Raw genomic sequence first — 18,652 nt, 5'->3', positions numbered from 1 at the left:
GGCCCTCTAGCTCACCCCTCCCTCCCTGGCACCCTCCAGGAACTCTCTGGTGACCCCAAACAAGCCCCTCCCCAGCCCAGCCCCCCAATTCCTCCTCTTCAGATCCTCTCCATGTAGACCCTGTTTCTGCGGAGTTTTCCCATCAGCTGGGTCTGCCAAGGACTGTGACGCTGGGGCCTGTGTGGGGCTGTGGCAACTTCTATGAGAAACACCGAGCTGCCCCAGGCGGCTCTGCCATCGGGCGCTCCTGCTGCTCCCAGGCCTCGATGTCATCAGTCACGTGGGTGCCCCACGTTCCCGTGGGTGTGTACAGGCTTCTCACCGCAGCTTCAGTCTGCAGCTCCCTCGTAACACGCGGTACGGAGCATCTTTCCTGTGCTTTCTGCTATCGGTGTATTTTCTTTGATGAGATCTGTTTAGATTTTTTACCTCCTTTTTAATTGAGCTCTTTGTTTTCTTATTGCTGAATTTTAAGCATTCTTCCTATATTTGGATGCCAGTCCTTTGTCCAGTGTGTATTTTGCAAAGATTTTCCTCCACGTCTGTGGCTTTCCTTACATTCCCTTTGCAGAGCAAACCATTTTACATTTTATACAGTCCATCTTACTGATTTTCTCTTTTATGGATCATGCTTTTGGTGTTTTATCTAAATAATTCAGAGCCTGACTGAAGATCACCCAGATTTTTTCCAATGTTTTCCTCCAATGGTTTTGTAGTTTTGCATTTTACGTTTAGGTCTGGGATTCCTCTTGGGTTAATCTCTGTGGAAGGCAGGAGGTCTGTGACCACATCCTTCTGGTTCTTTGTGTGTGCCTGCTTCTGCCTGTGGGCATCCGTTTGTTGAAGCACCTTCTGCTGGAAAGACTCCCCATCTCCACTCACTTGCCTTTGCTCCTTTGGACCAGTTGGCGCTATTCATGTGGGTCTCCTCTGGACTCTCTATTACTCTGTTTCGTGCACTGATACGACCAGTCTTATGAATCGCACCTTGTCCTGACTATGGAAGCCTCATAGTAAGTCTGGAAGTCAGGTCATGTGAGTCCTCCAACTTTGCTCCTCAGTATTGTGTGCCAGCTGAGGGATCACAGCGTTCTTAATTTGAGAGGAGAGCTTCATTTCTTACAAAGGATTGTAGCCTGCAGCCTGGCCATCGCAGGCTGGGAAGCATAGCCTCTGGCAGAAACTGGAAAAAGGCGCTTCAACTGTGGGAAGGGGGAGAGGAATCTACGCTGAACAGGTTGTCTACGTACACATATTGAACAGATTTTAGGAGAAGCTATGAATATTCATGAAGCGGGAAGCACACGCACACATAGTAAGCACACATGCCTGCTACATGCATGTTCCCGTTGGGGCAGAGACTTCCATTTCAGTGCATTAACAGTAGGCCCCAGCCAGGTGCGGTGGCTCACGCCTATAATCCCAGCACTTTGGGAGGCTGAGGCGGGTGGATCACCTGAGGTCAGGAGTTCAAGACCAGCATGGCCAACATGATGAAACCCCATCTCTACTAAAAATACAAAAATTAGCCAAGTGTGGTGGCGCACACCTGTAATCCCAGCTACTTGGGAGGCTGAGGCAGGAGAATCACTTGAACCCAGGAGGCGGAGGTTGCAGTGAGCCGAGATTGTGCCATTGCACTCCAGCCTGGGCATCAGGAGCGAAACTCCATCTCAAAAAAAAAAAAGAAAAGAAAAAAGAAAAGTAGGCCCTATATGTCAAGGGGTGACACAGAGGACAGAGGACACGCGACCAGACCAGTCCACGGTCTGTGGTCTCTTACTGGGAAGAGATGCTAGTTGGTTGTGGTACTGAAACCAGAAACAGGGATCAGGGGTCTGGCAAGTCTTTCAAAAGGGCTGGTTTCTGTTCACCAATTAGGAAAGAACGTCCAGTGGCAGTTGGTGAGGAAGGGGGTATAACAAGGTGTGTCTGGCCTCCTGTCCCATCGTGGCCAGAAAGTCAGCTTTCAAGGTTTCTCTTGGGTCCTCTTGGCCAAGAAGGGGTTTGTTCAGTCAGTTGGGGGCCTTAAAACATTATTTTATTTCTCATATGTAGGCTATTCTATGTCTTTCCCCTCTCCATATAAACTTTAGAATCAGTTTGTCAATATCTGATTAGCTTGCTGGGATTTTGATTGGGAATGAATTGAATCTTTAGCACCAGCTAGGAAAGACTGACACCTTAACAACACTGAATCTTCCCACCCATAAGCACAGAATCCCCTCCATTCATTTAGATGTGCTTTGATTCTTTGCAGAAATGTTGTAGTTTTCTACACACAGATCCTCTGTATATTTTGTTTGATTTATACCTACTTATTTCTGTTTCTTTTTTAATGCTATTGTAAATGGCATTTTTATTTAAAATTTCAATTATTTGTTGCAGGTTTATAGGAAAGCAATACACGATAATTACAAATTATTGAACTTTTGTGTATTGATTCGTATCTTGTGACCTTGCTGTACTCACTTCCTAGTTCCAGGAGTTTTTGTTTTTGTTTTTTTTTAGTTTTTTGTCAATTCTTTGGCATTTTTTACACAGCAAACTCTATTGTCTGCAAAGAAAGATACTTCCATTTCATCCTTCCCAGCCTGTATACCTCTTATTCCTTTTCCTCGTCTGGTTGCACTTAGAATTTCCGGTAGGATGCAGAAAGGAGTGCTGAGAGGGAACACTGTCGTCCTCCCTCAGTCTAAGCGGGGGACTGGCCAGTTTGGGGCATTAAGTGTGATGTCAGCTTCAGGGTTTTGTAGATGTTCTTCGTCAAGCTGGGGAAGCTCCAATCTCTTTCTTGTTTTTCCTTCTCACCTCCACCCCAGTGTCCTTCACTGTGGAGGAAGTTCTGGGCATGTTTTGAGATGATTACTCTGCCCCTCCCCTTGATGGGAACATGAGGGGATTTTTCTTTGCTCTTCTCTCTGAGAACTTGGTGGGGTTCATGGTAGTACCACCCACGAGCACATGAGCATCCCCCAGCCTGGGGCGCAGGACCCTCTCTCTCTCCAGCTGGTCCACACACAGCCTCCAGCAATTCGTCAGAACTGCCATCGAGGGCCTCCTGCCAGCGGCAGATCCAGCAGCTTCTGCGCCAGGGTGCCAGTCTCCACTGAGACTCTGTGCCGTCTCTTCAGAGTTTGGGGTGGCAGGATGCCCTGTGAGCTCAAAGCTCGGATCCGTGAAAGAAAACGGATTTTCAGGTTCGTCGGCTTTTCTTGCCGTAAGGATGAGCTTCGTGACTTCCAAGCTCTTTACGCACCAAAGGCACTCACCTAATGTTAACTTTTTAAAAATTTAGGATCCACATGAGGTCTCTTAAATTTCTTTTAATCTATTTCCCTCACCCTCTCATCTTGTAATTTTTCTGCTGAAGAGCAGAGGTCGTTTGTGAGTGAAGTCTCCCACGTCTGGGTTTCGACGCAGGCGTCCGGCAGTGTCTGTCGGCATAGCCCGTCTCTCCCGTATTTCTTACAGCCGGCTCTGGACACGTGATCAGCTTCAGCGCCAGGGTGTTGTAAACCACCCTCAGGTGGACTTGTGCCGTTCCATCCAGAGGTGGATTTTTGCCCTGCTGTGTCTTTGGTGATGCCACCACCACATTCATTCATTCATTTGCTCATGTGTTGGGGATTATACAGCCATGGGGTTTTAAGGTGACCTTCTCTCTTCCTTTATAGGAAAAATACTTCTGCAAAAACAAACCTCTGCTCCTCAACTACCCGGCCATGCTTAGGTACGGTTTCTAAAGGAAGATAGGATAATGCTTGTTTCTTTTTCCTGATTTACTTGTTTCCGAAATGAGTTGCATCCTCTGATGGTTACCAGTGAACTGTTGTTTTGTTTTGTTTTGTTTTTTACTATTTTTAAGTTGTCATTATAAACCAATAGATGTAGTCATATTACATGTTGTATTAGTTTGTTTTCATGTTGCTGATAAAGACATACTCGAGACTGACCAATTTACAAAACAAAGAGGTTTATTGAACTTACAGCTCCACATGGCTGGGGAGGCCTCACATTCATGACAGAAGGTGAGGAGGAGCTAGTCACATCTTACATGGATGGCAGCCGGCAAAAAGAGAGGTTGTGTAGGGTAACTCCCATATTTTTTTTTTTTTTTTTTTGAGAAGGAGTCTCGCTCTGTCCCCCAGGCTGTAATGCAGTGGTGCGATCTTGGTTCACTGCAAGTTCCGTGTCCTGGGTTCATGCCATTCTCCTGCCTCAGCCTCCTGAGTAGCTGGGACTACAGGCACCCACCACCATGCCTGGCTAATTTTTTTTGTATTTTTAGTAGAGATGGGGTTTCACCATGGTCTTGATCTCCTGATCTTGTGATCCGCCCGCCTCGGCCTCCCAAAGTGCTGGGATTACAGGTGTGAGCCACCGCGCCCAGCCAGCAACTCCCATTTTTTAAAACCATTAGATCACATGAGATCCATTCACTATCACGAGAACAGCACAGGAAAGACCCACCCCCGTGATTTAATCATCTCCCACTGGGTGCCTCCCATGACACGTGGGAATCATAGAAGCTACAAGATGAGATCTGGGTGGGGACACGGGGCCAAACTATATCACAGGTGTTCCCGTCATCACATCTGTTATGATGCTCAAATGGTCCCATCCGAGGCCAGTGGGAGCCTCTAAGTCGGACCCTAGGTCCTTTTGAAGCAACCCTTAAAGTCTGACAATGGCTCTGGGTCCTCTTGGCAAAACCCTTGAAGTGTGATCATGTTTTTGTTGAAAAGATTTTCATGATAATCTTGTGAAATTCTCATCCCCGCTCTGGAACTGGCAGTTTCTCCTAGTGTTAGAGAGAAGTTCTATTTAGACAATACAATCTCGGGTCTAAGAATGTGTCACTGTTAATGAGCTGGTTGTTGTTTCTAGGCGTTTTCAATAGACAGAACTAGGAAATGTGTATTTTTTTAAAGAAAAATGAAATCTATCATATCTTCATACTGACCCTTCAAATTCAAATTCAGGCTGTTTGTGGTTTTCCCGTGGATTGATTCTTTTGGGATTTCCAGATATATAATTATATCATCTACAAAAGAGATACTTTTTACATTTCCTTCTCCATTTTTGTCCCTCTCATCACTTTCTCTTATGTAAAGAAATTAGCTAGTAATTCCAAAACGCCATTGAATAGTGGTGATGCCAGCGTGCCGTTTTGCTCTGTTTCTAGCTTTTCTACATCTGTGGCGATGACCATTTTTTCTTAGCTCTATGGATATGATGGATTTTATTAACAGATTTCCTGATATGAAGTGACCTCTTCATTCCCAGAGTAAACTCTAGTTGGTCCTATCATGTCAGATAGGTTAATTATTTGATTACATAAATGAAATCACCATTAGAGATAAGTGAAATGAATGGGAAAGGAGTTTCAAAGTGTGTTCTTGTATCATGAAGCCCTCAAGTTCATCCCTGGTTCAGAGACTTTCTAGAAGGATGCACAGGGTCTAGCGTACAGTGGTGCCATGGCTGAGACTGGTTATGGCAAAAGGCTCTGAAACCACATCTGTGAATGGAAAAGGCATGGGGTAGAAAAGGCATGGGGTGTGGTGTGAAGGAAACCAGGCTCGTGCTTCCAAGGCCTCTCTCCCCACGGAGTAACACAGGATGTGTTTCATTCCCAGTAATGCTGCGTGGTCGTCCGTCTGCAGGGCTGCCCATTGGGGAGCTCAGTAGAGACTCAGTGCCTGCGGTGTTGACCGGAAGCTGGCCATGCCCTGCCTGGAACACACCAAACTCCAGACTCAGAAGGAAAGTGCATTGAGGGCTACAGTATTTGTACAGTCTGGACACAGTGAACCCTCATCATCATCCAGGGAACAGTTCCAGTGCCAAGTTCCCAGATGCCATCTGAGGATCCACCTCGCAGCAGACGTTTAAAGAATAGCAGGCGCAAGTCTGCTCAGCTAATTATTTTCTGCACAATGCCCAAGATTAGAAATTTTGAAAAAGAAACTGTATTTGACTTTAAAAGATATTAAACATAATTTTATAAGGCAAAATAAAATATTATCAAAACAGGAAGACAAATTACAAAGTTAGAAAATTAAAACATGGGGGCCACCAAAGATGGCCAAATAGGAACAGCTCCAGCCTCCAGCTCCCAGCATGAGTGACACAGAAGATGGGTGATTTGTGCATTTTCAACTGAGGTACTGGGTTCATCTCACTGGGGCGTGTTGGACAGTCCATGCTGGTCAGTGGGTGCAGTCCAACCAGCGAGAGCTGAAGCAGGGCAAGGCATCGCCTCACCTGGGAAGTGCAAGGGGGAAGGGAATTCCTTTTCCTAGCCAAGGGAAACTGAGACACACAACACCTGGAAAATCGGGTCACTCCCACCCTAATACTGTGCTTTACCAAGGGTCTTAGCAAATGGCACACCAGGAGATTATATCTCACACCTGGCCCAGAGGGTCCCACGCCCACGGAGCCTCCCTCATTGCTAGCACAGCAGTCTGAGATCTAACGGCAAGGCGGCAGCGAGGCTGGGGGAGGGGCACCCACCATTGCTGAGGCTTAAGTAAGTAAACAAAGCAGCTGGGAAGCTCGAATTGGGTGGAGCCCACTGCAGCTCCAGGAGACCTGCCTGCCTCTGTAGACTCCACCTCTGGGGACAGGGCATAGCTAAACAAAAAGCAGCAGAAACCTCTGCAGATGTAAAAGTCCCTGTCTGACAGCTTTGAAAAGAGCAGTGGTTCTCCCAGCATGGAGGTAGAAATCTGAGAACAGACAGACTGCCTGCTCAAGTGGGTCCCTGACCCCTGAGTAGCCTAACTGGGAGACATCCCCCACTAGATGCAGACCGACACCTCACACCTCACACGGCTGGGTACACCCTGAGACGAAGCTTCCAGAGCAAGAGTCAGACAGCAACACTTGCTGTTCAGCAATATTCTATCTTCTGCAGCCCCTGCTGCTGATACCCAGGCAAACAGGGTCTGGAGTGGACCTCAAACAAACTCCAACAGACCTGCAGCTGAGGGTCCTGGCTGTTAGAACGAAAACTAACAAACAGAAACGACACCCACACCAAAACCCCATCAGTACGTCACCATCATCAAAGACCAAAGGCAGATAAAACCACAAAGATGGGGAAAAAGCAGTGCAGAAAAGCTGGAAATTCAAAAAATCAGAGTGCATCTCCCCCTCCAAAGGAACGCAGCTCATCGCCAGCAACGGAACAAAGCTGGATGGACAATGACTTTGACGAGTTGAGAGAAGAAGACTTCAGTCAATCAAACTTCTCAGAGCTAAAGGAGGAACTATGTAACCAGCACAAAGAAACTAAAAACCTTGAAAAAAGAATGGATGAATGGATAACTAGAATAATCAATGCAGAGAAGACCTTAAAAGAACTGATAGAGATGAAAACCATGACATGAGAACTACGTGACAAATGCACAAGCTTCAGTAACCGACTCGATCAACTGGAAGAAAATCAGTGATTGAAGATCAAATGAATGAAATGAAACAAGAAGAAAAGTGTAGAGAAAAAAGAGTAAAAAGAAATGAAAAATCCTCCAAGAAATATGGGATTATGTGAAAAGACCAAATCTACGTCTGATTGGTGTGCCTGAAAGTGATGGGGAAAATGGAACCAAGTTGGAAAACACTCTGCAGGATATCATCCAGGAGAACTTCCCCAGCCTAGTAAGGCAGGCCAACATTCGAATTCAGGAAATACAGAGAACTCCACAAAGATACTCCTCGAGAAGAGCAACTCCAAGACACATAAATGTCAGATTCACCAAAGTTGAGATGAAGGAAAAAATGTTAAGGGCAGCCAGAGAGAAAGGTTGGGTTACCCACAAAGGGAAGCCCATCAGACTAACAGCAGATCTCTCAGCAGAAACTGTACAAGCCAGAAGAGAGTAGGGGCCAATATTCAACATTCTTAAAGAAAAGAATTTTCAACCCAGAATTTCATATCCAGCCAAACTAAGTTGCATAAGTGAAGGAGAAATAAAATCTTTTACAGACAAGCAAATGCTTAGAGATTTTGTCACCACCAGGCCTGCCCTACAAGAGATCCTGAAGGAAGCACTAAACATGGAAAGGAACAACCGGTACCAGCCATTGCAAAAACATGACAAAATGTAAAGTCCATCGATGCTAGGAAGAAACTGCATCAACTAACGAGCAAAATAACCAGCTAATATCATAATGACAGGATCAAGTTCACACATAACAACATTAACCTTATATGTAAATGGACTAAATGGTCCAATTAAAAGACACAGACTGGCAAATTGGATAAAGAGTCAAGACCCATCAGTTTGCTGTATTCAGGAGACCCATCTCACATGCAGAGACTCACATAGGCTCAAAATAAAGGGATGGAGGAAGATCTACCAAGCAAATGGAAAACAAAAAAAGCAGGGGTTGCAATCCTAATATCTGATAAAACAGACTTTAAACCATCAAAGATCAAAAGAGACAAAGAAGGCCATTACATAATGGTAAAGGGATCAATTCATCAGGAAGAGCTAACTATCCTAAATATATATGCACCCAATACAGGAGCACCCAGATTCATAATGCAAGTCCTTAGAGACTTACAAAGAGAATTAGACTCCCATACAATAATAATGGGAGATTTTAACATCCCACTGTCAACATTAGACAGATCAATGAGACAGAAAGTTAACAAGGATATCGAGGAATTGAACTCAACTCTGCACCAAGCAGACCTAATAGACATCTACAGAACTCTCCACCCCAAATCAACAGAATATACATTCTTCTCAGCACCACATCACACTTATTCCAAAATTGACCACATAGTTGGAAGTAAAGCACTCCTCAGCAAATGTAAAAGAACAGAAATTATAATAAACTGTCTCTCAGACCACAGTGCAATCAAACTAGAACTCAGGACTAAGAAACTCAATCAAAACCGCTCAACTACATGGAAACTGAACAACCTGCTCCTGAATGACTACTGGGTACATAACAAAATGAAGGCAGAAATAAAGATGTTCTTTGAAACCAATGAGAACAAAGATACAACATACCAGAATCTCTGGGACACATTTAAAGCAGTGTGTAGAGGGAAATTTATAGCACTAAATGCCCACAAGAGAAAGTAGGAAAGATCTAAAATTGACACCCTAACATCACAATGAAAAGAACTAGAGAAGCAAGAGCAAACACATTCCAAAGCTAGCAGAAGGCAAGAAATAACTAAGATCAGAGCAGAACTGAAGGAGATAGAGACACAAAAAACTGTTCAAAAAAATCAATGAATCCAGGAGCTGGTTTTTGAAAAGATCAACAAAATTGATAGACTGCTAGTACGACTAATAAAGAAGAAAAGAGAGAAGAATCAAATAGATGCAATAAAAAATGATAAAGGGGATATCGCCGCTGACCCCATAGAAATACAAACTACCATCAGAGAATACTATAAACACCTCTATGAAAATAAACTAGAAAACCTAGAAGAAATGGATAATTTCCTGGACAGTTACACTCTCCCAAGACTAAATCAGGAAGAAATTGAATCCCTGAATAGACCAATAGTAGGCTCTGAAATTGAGGCAATAATTAATAGCCTACCAACCAAAAAAAGTCCAGGACCAGACAGATTCACAGCCGAATTCTACCAGAGGTACAAGGAGGAACTGATACCATTCCTTCTGAAACTATTCCCATCAATAGAAAAAGAGGGAATCCTCCCTAACTCATTTTATGAGGCCAACATCATCCTGATACCAAAGCCTGGCAGAAACACAACAAAAAAAAGAGGATTTTAGACCAATATCCCTGATGAACATCGATGCAAAAATCCTCAATAAAATACTGGCAAACCGAATCCAGCAGCACATCAAAAAGCTTATCCATCATGATCAAGTGGACTTCATCCCTGGGATGCAAGGCTGGTTCAACAGATGCAAATCAATAAACGTAATCCAGCATATAAACAGAACCAAAGACAAAAACCACATGATTATCTCAATAGATGCAGAAAAGGCCTTTGACAAAATTCAACAGCCCTTCATGCTAAAAACTCTCAATAAATTCGGTATTGAAGACCAGCTTAGGCCCTGGACACAGAAGTGGTCCCAGGTCCCAGAGCCCGGTCACACCGCTGGTGGAAGGCACAAACCACGGAAGCCCAGCGCCACTCAGCCCACACTCCTGGTTCTACTCCCTGATCTTCCAGAACCTTCAGACGATACACGTCATCCCTGGTGCCCCAAGAGCAAGGTCAGGTGGAAGCAGAGGTGGTGACAGATTTCTCCTTAACACTGGAAGGCACAGCCACTTGTTACTTAATTTTGTTAGTTTTATTCATTGTTTTAAAAAACAGAAACCTTCTACAGCACTTAGTCTGTGTCAGGCCCTGTCCTAAGCTTTTCCAACGCTAACTTATTTATCCTCCCCAGCCGGTGAGGAGGCTGCTTCTGCCCAGTCACTGAATTCTGTTTTGATTCGCTTCCCACTCTTAATTTTTAAAAGAATTACACAGTAACACAAATTCATTGTAGAGAAACTAGAAACTCCAATGAATAAAAAGGTTTTTTCTTTATTTTTCATTTAAAAATAATGGTAGACTCACAAGAAGTTATTTAAAAAAACACACACACAGCACAGAGAGGAACCGTGCGTGCCCTTCACCCAGCTGGCAGAAAGTTCTAAGTCTATAATCTCAGGACTGGAAGACTACGACCTCTCAGACAGGAGTCTGCACGGGCTGAACGATATCTATGTCAGCCCTGACACAGCCCCTCCCACCTGTAGCCAGAGGGTGACCCCACACAAGGCCCCGGAGCCCCCATGCCAGCCAGCGGGGTCCACCTCCCAGGCCCACTGAGGAGCGTTGTCTTCTGAGCAGGTGCCACCCTCACTCGATGTCCTGGAGATGGCTGTCACCTGTGACATAAAGCCACTCACCTCTGGAGGGTCCCTGGGGGCTCCTGAGGACTGGGGGGCCCTGCCCAGAGTCCCCCGAAGTGTACGGCTGTCACCCCATCCTCCCATCAGCCATCAGTGGGACGCTGGTCCCCAAACTGCAGCCATGCCTTGGACAAGACCAAGGCCCTCGTGTGCGATGGCCCGGCCTCCAGAACTCCAGGAGGCTCTGAGGATCTGGTCCCAGGCGCAGACCCCATGGACTAGAGACTGAAGGGTCCAAGCCCCAGAGGCTGCCTGGGATGGGTGCAGTGGCCTGGCATGAGGGTGGTAGGTGCTGTGTCCCTGGGGAAGCACCCGGGGCTGGTTTACAGGGGTGCAGCCGGTTATGGAGGGAGGCAGGTGGAGGTTGATCTTCCGAGACCAGCACCCTGTGTACATTCAAGTCTTTGATGCCTTCCCTACCACCTCCCCGTGCCCACCTTGGGAGCCAGCCCCTCCCTGCCTCATCACTGGGGGAGGGGCACTGTCTCTGGACCACGCTGGATGCGTGCACCTGCAACCATTTTTCGGGGCCCCCCCAACACACCTAACACGCAAATAAAGCCACAGCAGAGCCCATGGGAGTGTCGGTAAGAGCCACGTTTATTTCTTAATTGGACAGAGCCTCAAGTGCACACACAGTACAGGAACCTAAGGCTAACACTCGGGTGTAAGACATCGGGACGAGCGTCGTGACGTCGGGACGGCAGCTATGATATGGGGTCTGGGGTGTGCCCACAGCAATCACATATGTACAAGCCAGGGACGCGGCCTCTGAGCCACAGGGGAACCAGGGGACGGACTAACTACAGGAAGCACAGGCCCAGGGAGAAACGCAGGTCACCACAGCTGCTGTCCATCTGGGGGGCTGCACGGCCCGGCCCCAGGGGTGAGGGAGTGCGCCTTCCGTGGTCCCCACACGGGGGAGGCTGGCATAGGACCAGTGCAGCAGCACAGCAAACACCCGTGACATCAGTCCCACCAGGGCCCCAGGCGCAGGGGACTGCAGGGACCAGGGTTAACAGGGAGGGCCACCTCATCACAGCCGTCCTGGGTGGGGGAGTTTGTGCCTGTGCAGCCGGTGAATGAAATATTGGCATCTTCCAAGGGCTGACTCTCAGTGGGAGGCCTTGGACTTGGCACCTCTGGGTACTTGCCGGGTCTCATCAGAGCCCGAGTGCTGGTCGGCCTGGAGCCCGGCATCCCCCTCTATCTGGAGCCACAGCAGAAGGAGCTCCCCCTTTCTGGTGGAGGATGGCTGCCCGCAAACCAAAACAAGCCCCCAGACTCGGCAGCATAAAGCATTAAATGAAGCTGTCTGAGGGAAGCGGCTTTCCAGATCTCACCTTCCCCACTTAGCAGGAACCAGCAGCCACGCTGGGCCTGACTGTCTCCTGATCACTGCACCCCGTGAGCACCTCCACACCAGCCCTCCACCTCACAGATGTGGAAATTGAGTCTTAGGGAGCTCAAGGAACTCAGCTAACGTGATCCCTAGGTGGTTTCTGGCAGAGAGAACTTCAAAAAGCCAGGTTTCCTGACTCAGGCGACCTCCTCTCACCATCAGCTCTGGGTTTCTGGGCCCTGGCTCAGGCACTCCTCACTAGAGCAGGCCTGGAAGGAGGGAGTCGACGAGGGCTGCGGCGTGGCCCTAGGTCCTAGCCAAGGCCAAGACGGCACCTGGCCGAGAGGACACAGCCAGGCAGCCTCCATGGCAGTGGAGGCTTCTGAATTTAGGCAGCTCCCAGGCTCCTCCCCTCAGCCCACCTATGCCGCAAGTGCTCTGCAGGTTGGCTGGCCTCAGACACCTGCGACCTGGGGGGCACCCAGACCCTTTGGAGGCCGCAGCCTCAGGCTGGCTGACCTGAGTGGGCCGTGGCAGGGCCTGCACCTCCTCTAGCCTGCCTGGGGCCCGTGGGGCTCTGACTCATCTCAGACCAGCGTGTTCTGCCCCTGCCTCTCCTTCCTGCCTCCAGGCAGCCCTGGATGCCGGAGCGGGTGCTTCTGCAAGAAGCTGTTCTGCATTCTCTCCTCTCTGCGTCTTGGCCCACTGCCTCCAGAGGACACCCATGGGGAGCACAGCCCACCTGGCTTCTGAATTTTATTCTGGGATGTAAATCCTCACTCACCTGGGAGATTTGCAAAGAAAACTGCTGTGTCCTATGTCCTGCCTTCCCAGGCGTGGCTTCCTGAGCCCTGATTCTCCCTCACAGAAACCCCCCATCAGCCCCTGGGAGAGCCTCCCAGGTAGGGGATGAGGGCGGCGGTGGCCACACTGCACCTGAGCCCAGGTACGAAACAGGCTGTCCCAGGCAGGCAGCCACAGAGACTGCAGCCAGCGTGGGCCCCGGCCCGCCTGCCCTGCACCCCACTCTCCGAGGTGGAACTTCAGGGGCCCAAACAACCTTCCCAGAGGAAAATCTCACACCAGAACCTTCCCATGTGGTGTAGAAGGCCCATGCTCCCCCACTCCCGAGCCGCTGTCTCTCCCCAGGCATGGGATCGGGGTCTCTGAGGCTCATGTCATCATCACGGGGGACAGCCTGGGAGGGTAGGAGCCTCGGAGCCAGTGGGGTGCAGCGTCTCCCCCACTCCAGGAAGCAGATCTGGTGAAAGTGCTGGGCGATGCCAGAACACCTGGCCCTAGGTCTGGAGTGCGAGACCCGACGTAACTGCTCCCGTGGGCCATTGGAGCGCGAGACCCGACGTAACTGCTCCCGTGGGCCATTGGAGCGTAAGACCCGACGTAACTGCTCCCACGGGCCATTGGAGCGCCAGACCCGATGTAACTGCTCCCGTGGGCCATGGCGGAGGAGGGGCTCTGTTGCTTGGCTACTGTCTTTCCTTGAGCTAAAAAGAGACCAAATCGACCTCTGGGTGTAGGTGGGGAGGGCCCTAAAACCTCCCTAGGCCTCTGGACATGACTCCTATGAACAGACTCTCAGCTTGGGACTGGCCCCCGTGCTGTCCTGGGTGGCCCTGGGACACTGGTGTCTGTAGAGGGGGTGAAATGGGACAAGAACAAAGGGACACTCCAGATGCAGAAGGGAAGAGCTCCTTAAAGATAGTAACCGCTGAGCCAGCCGCCCTCCGTTACCCACCGATCGGGACACCCCACCCCATGGATTTTCTCAGTGGGACTCACAGAAACTGCCCTGGGAACAAAGAGAGGAAAGTCTTTGTAAGAAACCTGCTAGTGGCAAAATTTCTTCCCAGAAGCTACCTTGAGCTCACTCCATTTCTTACCGCAGCTGAAGAGGCTGCACCACAGCCCTCAACACCTAGACCGTCACCTGAATTCCGACCTTCCCTGACATCCTGGTCTCAACCCATCACCCTACCCTGATGGTCCGCGGACAGCACACAGCCCCATAGTCTGCACACTGGCGGGTGATCCCGACCCTGCTCCCTCCCGGTCTCCACCCAGGACAGATCACAGCCCGGGTGCCGTCCGCCTCATCTCAGAGCCAGAGCTGAGTGTCACCCCAAACCCTTTCCCGGGGGAAGCTGCCGGAACTCTTCTTCGAGTCACATCTCAGGTGGTTGCCCAGAAGAGATGTGCGTTCTACCTCCCACCAGAGGAACTCACACCACCCTCCATGCCGCTCAGACTTCAGGCACCAGAAGACCCCCCATCCTCCCTCACATACACCCAGGACCCATGTGGCTGTGGAGAAGCCTGGGGCCCAGGTGATGCACCCGCGTGCTAGCCCCAAGGTGCCCCACTGGTCCAGACAGCTCCTCACTGTGGACTTCCAAGGTGTCCCTGCCCTGCCCTGCCTGTCCCTAGCAGGTTTGGGAGACACACGTGGGAACAAACGGGGTGGAGGTGTTTGGGGGTTCCATCTGAATGTTACAGGGCTATGTGGAGGCATTAGAAATAAATACTTATAAATAGAACAAGTCTTATAGTTAATTTCCGAGTTGACCGTTTCAATGTCACTAACTAACGTATATTAATTATAAGTCTGTCTATGCTTAAAAAAATATTAGAACGGCAGCAAGAACCCCGTGACCTGTGCCCTTGGCCCCCCCCAGCCCCTCCCAGCTTGTTCCACCAGAGCACATTACGCAAGAAGAACCGACACGCGCGGCCTCTGCTGGGAGCACAGCTGGTCGTGTGGCACAGGTCCCCGGGCCTGGCATGGGTGTCCCCTGGGGGGTCGACCCGGTCGTGGGCTGTCTGGCAGGAGAGGGGCCGGGTGGCAGGTGACAGGACAGACGAGGACAAGGGTGGGGATGGGCTGGGCTTGCCGGCTGTCATGGGAGGGCTCGGGTTCAGACCCGCATCTGGGCAGACCTCCTTCTGGAGAGCTTGGACCTGCAGGAGAGTTGGGAGAGGCGGCGTGGTCAGCCCAGGAACACCTCAGGCCACATCCACCACACCCTCCGCAGGCAGACAGCCGTGAGGGGCAGCCACAGACCCCATGTCCCCACTGGTTCCCTCACCACCTGGGGAAGGGACTGAATCTCTGCTTCCAGTGTGTAGGACTCAGCCCACCCGGCCCCTCCTGCACCCTGCTTTTCACATCCCTGCTGTGGGAGGGACCGGCTCCTTCCACAGCCTGCCCCAGGGCACACGGTTTCCCCACGCCAAGGCCACTGGGTGAGGAAGTAATTTTGAAAGTATGGCCTGGGATTTATCACTCCACAAGAAGCCACGACTCAGGGAGTGTTAACAGCCCTAAGGGTGTCCCCAGCCCACACAAGCGAGGGCAGGCCGCACCGCCTTCCCCTGGCCGCACTGCTTCCCCAGGTGGCCTTGCGGGCAGGACCCCCGGCAGAGCAACCACACCCTGCGGCCGGCCCTACTGAATGGTCCCTGCCAGGAGGGGATTGAGGGCAGGACCCTGGGAGAGCAGTCTCGTCCTGCAGCCGGGCCCTACCAAATGGTCCTGGCCAGGAGCCGGTTGAGGGCAGGAACCCCGTAGGAGCAACCTCGCCCTGCAGGCAGCCCTACCGTATGGTTCCGGCCAGGAGGGGGTTGAAGGCGTACAGCCAGTCGTGCATGTCCTTGTCACTGGCGGCCTGCAGCAGGATGCCACGGTGTTCCGTGCACACCGCGAACGTGTTGGGTGTCTGCAGAGGGAGGTTGCTGGTGAGGAGCTGCCAGGCCGTGTGGTCAGCACACCACCCTCCTGCTCCCCAGGGCCCAGGCAGGCAGGGAAGGGGCACCGCCAGGAAAGTCCCAGGGAAGGGACACAGAGGGAAAGGCTGACCCAGCCAGGGCTGTGACTGCCTTCTGGACATGTCTGCAGCCGGTGGTCCCAGGACACCCTCACCACTGCTCTGCATCCCCACGGGATGTGCCTGCCCCACATGGCCCCTGCTCCCTGGGACCCTGGCTGGGTTGCTGGTCCAGATGTGGGTCCGTACCACCCACCTCCACCACAGGGAATCAAAAAACCATCTCGTAGACATTCACAGATGGCTCAGAGAAACTTCTCCTCTGGCCAGCCTGAAGGAGTCCGGGCTCCTGAACTTGTCCAGGGCCATTCCAGCGGGAGGGGCCGGGCAGAGTGCGGGTAGGAGGGCTCCTTTGAGCCCTGTGGCTCTCCCATTTCTGCAGGGCTGGTGCCACCACCTTGGGTGACTCCAGAGGAGGGGACATGGCTGCAGCCATCACACAGGAGAACACTAATGCTTGCCATGACTGGAGCCCATCCCCACTAGCTGTCGCCAGGAGCATGAGCCCCATGGGCAGGCAGAGGCCTGAGGCTGAGTCCCTGAGCCCGGCCTCTGTAGAACAGGATGGAGGGCCAGAGTCTGGGGTGAGCAGAAGGGCCTCCTGCTCCCACGCAGGGCTGCAGAGGGCGGCGGCTCAGCTCCCGCCCTGCTGGGGTTCCGGGTGCCCGAGCCTGAGCCGGGTCCAGGCGCACCTTGAGCATAGCCTGCTGGTCTTCGCTGTACTCCACCTGGGCGGTGGCCAGGTTGAGCACGAACCGCTCCACGGTGTCCTTGTCGCTGTTGTACATGTAAGCGTAGGGGCGCCGCACCACCACGAAGCGCCTGGCCCAGCCCGACGTGTGTGGCTCCAGGAAGTGCAGGTAACCCTTCTTGGAGACGATCGGGCTGAGGGCAGAGAGCTGCTCGCTGGGGCCCTCGGTGGGGGTGGCGGCTGACTTGGGCACTCACCGTCCACCACCCAGAGCTGGGACGCAGCAGTGCCACCCACCTCCCCAGCCAGAAAGTGGGTCGAGGCATCGAAGGGCGCCTGGCAGAACCCCGACCCAGCAGGCCGGAGACCAGACCACCCACCCAGCTCTGGGCCTCAGTTTCCCCCATAAAATGGAAAACCTTAAAGAAAAAAGCTAAAGTTGCTGCAAGGCTGCCACACGTGCCCCGTGCCCACGAGTTCCCCACCTGGGCCTTGGCTCTGACCCCACCCACTCCCCTGTGCTCTGTGCTGGTTCCCAGCCCAGGCATGTGGGTCCCAGGGGCCTGCCTGACCTCCCAGCATGGAGCTGCCCCTGCATGTGGGTTAGGGGCAGCCTGCCTGAACCTCCAGTATGGGGGTCGGGCAACCTGCCTGTCTCCCCAAGTATGAGGGTCCCATACTTGGGACCTGCGCCCCCAGTATGGGGATCAGCGTGGCCTGCCTATCCCCTGTCAGCACAGAGCTGGTGGCGGTGCTTTCCAGGGAGGCCCTACACACCTGACTCGGATCTCCTGGATGTCAGGGACCAGCAGGCGCTGGGGCTCCTTGTCTGCCTCTGTTGCCCGGGCAGGGGAAGGGAGCTTCTTGGAGTCGGCCTCTGGCAGCAGCTCAGGCTCTGGGCTGGCTGGCCGGGAGCAGGGCTGTGGGGTCCTGGGAAGTAGAGGGTAGTGCTGCACACTGCAGGCCTCCCTGGGCCTAGGGCCATCTCCCCCCAGGCTTCACCCTCCTCAGAGCCGCAGTAGGGCGCCTTCGTGGGGTCTCCCCAGCTGTGCCCACAGTGGGAGCTCCCGGGGCCCGTCCACCAGGACGGCCAAGCTTGTGCCCGATTCCAGGAAGTGCTGGGCTTGGTGGGGAGGGTCCCCCAGGAACCTCAGGGCCCCAGCCAGGGAGCCTGTGCCCCGCTCCATGCCCTTCTCCCAGTGGCTCTCCTGCCCCCACCTCCACCCTGTGAAAGCAAGTCCAGCATCTCTTTATCTCCACAGTTAGACTGAAGGTGACACGAGGTTCTAAGGAGCCACTGGAGCAGAGGGCACAGCTGGCCTCCCGTATGGGCCCCCCACATGGGCCAGGCCCCACACGACTTGACCTGGTGGTCAAGGAGGCCTGCAGAAGACAAGGCCAGCTGATGCCACTGTCTTTCTTTTTTAAGCGAAAATTTGGAACCCTTAAGGCATTTTAAAACAAGAGTGAAAACCATCTGCCGGCTTATGAATCAGACATAAGGGGTTCACATGGGGTCTCTTCCAGATGTGGACCTGCAGGGGCCAGGTGTTCCCTCCGCAATACTGACCCTAACAGTGCTCACGCCCTCTTTCATAACCTTCTCTTTTTCCATTATTTTATAAGCACTGTCTCAGGAAAAGGGAGCTTTAGCTTGTTTTCCAGGCATTTCTGGTCTTCTTCAGGGAAGAGAACACACACACTAGGATGGAGCTGACGGGGCACAGGCGCCCTCTGAGAGGGCTGCAGACTCCACTTCTCCAGGCCCTTCCCTCAGCCTGCGGCCGTCCCGAGACACTTGGTCGATGGGACCCCCCGTTCTGTGCTCCCCGTGCCCGAGTCACGGCCATTGCCATGGGT

General features: G+C 51.8%; 2 protein-coding genes and 1 pseudogene across 25 annotated transcripts in view; all 3 read right to left on the bottom strand.

The window, feature by feature from the left end:
* Positions 1 to 11,498: 11,498 nt before the first annotated feature.
* Positions 11,499 to 12,117, bottom strand: LOC126932823 (uncharacterized; annotated as a pseudogene). The gene has a single exon (XR_007718333.1). The product of XR_007718333.1 is annotated as an uncharacterized LOC126932823 (transcript).
* On the bottom strand, positions 11,499 to 15,178 carry LOC126932005 (uncharacterized). Its single transcript, XM_050750441.1, has 2 exons — positions 14,981 to 15,178; positions 11,499 to 13,820 (listed from the first exon to the last, which is right to left on the bottom strand). Exons 1-2 carry the CDS (start codon positions 15,176 to 15,178, stop codon positions 13,122 to 13,124), a joined length of 897 nt encoding a protein of 298 aa, XP_050606398.1. The 3' UTR covers positions 11,499 to 13,121.
* The window catches only part of KIF1A (kinesin family member 1A), a 112,363-nt gene continuing 108,520 nt past the window's right edge, over positions 14,810 to 18,652 (bottom strand). For all 23 annotated transcript variants that reach the window (XM_050751999.1, XM_050751998.1, XM_050752001.1 and 20 more), the window contains 4 exons: positions 17,570 to 17,722; positions 16,794 to 16,986; positions 15,875 to 15,993; positions 14,810 to 15,235 (listed from right to left, as the gene is read on the bottom strand). In XM_050751999.1, the coding sequence (XP_050607956.1) occupies positions 15,193 to 15,235; positions 15,875 to 15,993; positions 16,794 to 16,986; positions 17,570 to 17,722 (508 nt within the window). In that variant the 3' untranslated portion in view covers positions 14,810 to 15,192. The remainder of the gene's footprint in view (positions 15,236 to 15,874; positions 15,994 to 16,793; positions 16,987 to 17,569; positions 17,723 to 18,652) is intronic.

This window comes from Macaca thibetana, chromosome 12, assembly GCF_024542745.1.
Source record: "Macaca thibetana thibetana isolate TM-01 chromosome 12, ASM2454274v1, whole genome shotgun sequence".
Classification (NCBI taxonomy): domain Eukaryota; kingdom Metazoa; phylum Chordata; class Mammalia; order Primates; family Cercopithecidae; genus Macaca; species Macaca thibetana.
The sequence above is the reverse complement of the archived record's forward strand: the minus strand, read 5'-3'. Positions and strand labels throughout refer to the sequence as shown.